General features: G+C 49.4%; 2 protein-coding genes across 2 annotated transcripts; both read left to right on the top strand.

The window, feature by feature from the left end:
* Nucleotides 1–354: 354 nt before the first annotated feature.
* On the top strand, nucleotides 355–1,284 carry ASPGLDRAFT_62519 (uncharacterized protein). The gene is made up of 2 exons (XM_022548535.1): nucleotides 355–682; nucleotides 742–1,284. Exons 1-2 carry the CDS (start codon nucleotides 454–456, stop codon nucleotides 1,251–1,253), a joined length of 741 nt encoding a protein of 246 aa, XP_022395160.1. The 5' UTR covers nucleotides 355–453; the 3' UTR covers nucleotides 1,254–1,284.
* On the top strand, nucleotides 1,140–1,880 carry ASPGLDRAFT_1212507 (uncharacterized protein). Its single transcript, XM_022540218.1, has one exon. The coding sequence runs from the start codon at nucleotides 1,323–1,325 to the stop codon at nucleotides 1,812–1,814; it is 492 nt and encodes a 163-aa protein (XP_022395161.1). The 5' UTR covers nucleotides 1,140–1,322; the 3' UTR covers nucleotides 1,815–1,880.
* The last annotated feature ends 2,653 nt before the right edge of the window (nucleotides 1,881–4,533 follow it).

The raw sequence follows: 4,533 nt of genomic DNA on the forward strand, positions 1-4,533 counted from the left end.
TTCCTGAGCATCAAATCCGTCATTTGAGAGCTGTACATTTGAGGATTCATCATCAGAGAACTGGACTTGGTTGATAAGGGGGGTAGAAGCAGCCATTCTGACTAGTTGACAACTAGTTGTAGTCCTGTGAAATTCGGAAAGAAATTAAAGATGATGGATTGTAAACTGATAACTAGTGCGTATTTATTGACCGCCTGACATGACCGCTAGACAAGGCACGTGATTACCTAATTTGGAATAGTCACTTGACGCGGCGGTTACTAATCGCCTAATTTGGACTAGTCGTCTGACACAAATTTTGGCCCACCTCAAGCTGACCTAATTCCTCATAGATAGATATCAATCAATTATCTTCCTCAGAGGACATCGCACTTTAGCACCATGTTACTTAACTAAGTAAACCCTCAATGTTGCCTGATACTCTGGACTGCTCTCCACGCATCGCCGCTCACCATGACACTACATGACGAGAGCTCTCAGGAACCAGAGCAGCTTCCTCGGGAGAACTGGGCCTTTCTCCCCAGCCTCCCTCTGTTCTCAGGGCCGACCGTTCCAAAAGTTGGACGCCAGTTTTTTACTCATTCTCCGTCTACTATCCTCAAACTGGGCACTGACGATGGCGAAGGCAAGATGACCGCGCTCGCCCATTCCATCCTGGGCCCCTGTGTCCCACGCGGCAGCCGTACCTCCTCTTCTCCGAATTCGGCATAGAGACGTATGTATGTTGCGCCTCCCGCTCAGAGTGGGATGACTCGCGCGTCCGCGCGCTGCAGGCCTCTGCCCCGGACGCGGAACGTGCAGTCGCCCTTGAGCGAGTACAGCGTGACACCACCGGCGCAGGTGATTGGGCCCGTCCTGTCCTCTCGCATGGGGACTTGTCTGACCGGAACATCCTTGTGGACCCCTGCACGCTCACGGTGACGGGTTTCCTGGACTGGGAGATGGCCAACATCATGCCTGCGTACTTTGAGTACGTCGCGGCATGGCTGTCTGGGGGCCATCAACCTGAGTGGAGGAGGGAACTGTTAGATGTGCTGAGGTCTGTTCTGCGCTGCAAGTGCGATGCTGGGCGCCAGGAAGACCTGGATGCTGTCAATGTCGATGATGGAGAGGAAAGATACAGGAGGACGTTGGCGGCGTGGGATGCTGTCGTCAATGTTGAGAGAATCACGCAGGGATACGACAATGACTGTGAATGGACTTTTGAAACCGGCCTACCAGATGTTTCACAAAAGACTGGTTCTGCCTTATAGTTCAATGAGTATGAGAAGCAGCAGCAAATACATAGGAGTAATTCAGACATTATAGAGTAGTATTACCTGATGCTTCTTGATGGATCTGATCAGGCTTCTGCTGACTGTCACACTTTTAGCAGCTGCTACAAGCCTTTTGCTTTTGTGGAAAAAAAAAAAAAAAAAAGCTTCGCTGCAGAGATGGGGGCTGCTGGGGTATTACCAAATGCACGTGATATGACACACTTGTCCTCTTTTTTCAGAGGCAAGCAGGTTTGTGCCAAAACATGCCTCTGCGCACATGCAGCGGCGCAGCCAGCACCATGGGTGTTAAGAAAAGAACAGCCCCTGCTACTGAAGCACATTATCACTTGCGCGCCACGAAACAGACAAGAGAAAGAGCCTGAGCCGATTAATCACACTGAAGATGCTGACATGGGAGATGCCCCAGAGGTCCATGTGACTCCGAACGCAACTCCCCTCATCCCCATCAATCCCCATCAATCACCAACCCAGGCTGGACCAGAGCCATCAAAGCAAGCTCAAGGCGACCCAACCCTGCCCCAGAAAACCAACATATAGGCGGCCAGTGCCTGGACAGGATACTCCCCGCCTCTAACCCAGCTAAGTGTGGAGCTCCAAAGCATGCAGTGGCATCTCGCGCTGCTCAGATAAAGACTACAGGAGATGAATTCCTAGGGCTTGTCTCTGTGATTAGGCAAAGGATCGCTGAATGGGAAGAACGGAGCCTACAAGGAGCCGTCTCTTTGGGCAGGGACGAACTTGCTTGTGGTTGTGGAATTGCAACTTCAGGTTAGCAGGTGGAAGAATGTGCTTGCAGTTGAATTGGAGAAAGACTGGGCTCAACCTCTTCATCATCAGCCTCCCCAGTCTCATCCTCAAAGCCATCATAATCCTCAATATCACTGATGCAATGAGCATCAATCTCAGCACCTGAGTCCTCATCATATGCAACCTCATTCTGATTTTGCTTGGCATCCAATTCATCCTCCAAAACCTTATAATCTTGTTTCAGTTCGAAACGGTCAGATGACAATTGAATCATAATGGCCTCAATTGTCTCAGGAGCAAGCCAGTTATGATGATAGTGGCAAACATCTCAAGCAGTGCTGAATAGGTTTTCAACACCAACACCACTTGCTGGAACTGCAAGGAAATCTCATGCCACTCAGGTGTGACGGTCAAACACTATAGAGCCAGAGGAAGACTTTCACAGACGCATCATACGACACATTGCAGGTGACAGGTCAGCGCCGCGTCTAGATAAATATCCTCTCCTTCCACTAGATAGATTCCGTTCTTTAGATTCGATATTCTCATTGATGGCTACAATAGTCTAGATAGGAATTCAGTTCGTCAGTATCTACTATTCCGAGCTGACACATTATCCATACTGGGGAAGCCTAAAGGCGCAAAGAACAGACCCCAAGGCAGAGGAAACACTGCGGCTAATTGAAGAACATGACCTGGCCCTCCTTTACGAGCCGGGGACAATCACCTTTCGGGCCCGAGATTGAGAAACAAGGATCGACCTTTCGCTATCCACATCTCGACTATAGGATAGCCTTATCCGGTGCCTCCCACGGGATGAACTATACCATGACTTAGACCATGTCCCCCTCGAAATGATACTGGCAAAACCAACCTACAAGCGGACGATCCCTGAGCAGCGGAACTGGGAACGCACAGACAAAGATTGACTCCACCAAGTCCTGGTACAAAATTTGCCGAATCTATCAACGCTGGCAACGGCGCAGGACATCGACCATGCCACACAAGCAATAGTAGCGGCTATTCTAACTTCCGTCAAAGAGTCAACACCAAGATCACGGACCAGGCCACGTTCGGTACTGGGGTGGACAAGAGAATGTAAAGAGTCCCAGCAACGCGCGCGACGCTTGAGACAGAAATATCAGCACAAATGAACACCTGAATCCTAGGAATCGTACCATCAAGCAAGGAACCACAAAGCAAGACTAATTAGAAGGACCCTGCGGGGCTACCATAGAAAAAGAATCAAAGATGCGACAAGCTCCATAGAGGGCCTCTGGAAGATAGCAAGGTGGGTCTGAAACAGAGGGCCATGATCAACATGCATACCACCGCTCCAACGATCAGACGGACAAATGAAAACGGATGCAATCAAAAAGCTCGAGCTGTTCAGGCAAGCTTTTTTTCCGCCTCCTCCGGAGGTCGACCTAGAAGACACCAAAGACCATGTTCACCCGGACCCGTTGCACTTTCCACTGATCACTCTGGATGAAATCACCGGATCGATCGGATGCATGCCCGGTAATAAGGCGCCAGGGAAGGATACCATCCCAAGTCACCTACTACACTGCATTCACAATGCATTGCAAAACCTCTCCAATGCCTGTACAATGCTTGCCTTCGGTTGCACTACTGTCCCCAATACTCCCGGGAGTCTATCACAGTCGCGCTCAGGAAGTCGGGAAAGAGTGACTATGGACAGTTGAAGTCCTACCGACCCGTAGTGCTCCTTAAAACCCTGGGCAAAGTAATGGAGTCAGTCATAGCAAAGCGGCTCAGCTATGCGGTTGAAAAGTATGGCCTACTACCAGCACAGCACCTAGGGGGGCGGAGGGGAGTCTCAACAGAGCAAGCGGTCCATCTCTTGCTAGAAAGAATACATACAACCTGGAAAATGACCCCGTCCCATATAGCCAGAGTCCTATTCCTTGATGTATCGGGCGTGTTCGACCATGTTTCACATGCGCGACTGCTCCACAACCTGCGGAAGAGGCGGGTAGATAAAATGAGAAGAAAGGAAGAGAAGATAGAATTATTCAAATGAGGATAATAGACTATTTCAAATTGATTTTGAGCCATCTGCTCGCTACGAAAGTCTACAAGGATGAGAAGACCAAGAGTTGGTTTTCAATAGGGTATATTCAATTGCTCGGAAGCCATCTAGGCAACAGGAGCAATGAGGATAGGATAAGACAAAGACAAACCAAAGCATACAGGTAAAAACAAAGCAGAACAAACAACCAGATCATCCCAACGCCTTGCCTCCATAGACTTGTAAACATCACTCGCTTGCAAAACATGCTCGGAAAAAGGAGAACAGAACAAAACCAAGAAAATAAAGTACAAACATAACCATTTTTCAAACCAACTCCGTAACCGCCCGCTCTGTCTGTCCATCTAATGCGTGAGGGTATCAATCGTGAAGGCGACAAAACAATCAAGCCACTACTGACCGGCTGCTTCGGCGATAGTGGTGCCATCGGCAGCAATACCGACCAGGTTGCCAGCG

This window comes from Aspergillus glaucus (genome assembly GCF_001890805.1).
Source record: "Aspergillus glaucus CBS 516.65 unplaced genomic scaffold ASPGLscaffold_49, whole genome shotgun sequence".
Lineage (NCBI taxonomy): Eukaryota > Fungi > Ascomycota > Eurotiomycetes > Eurotiales > Aspergillaceae > Aspergillus > Aspergillus glaucus.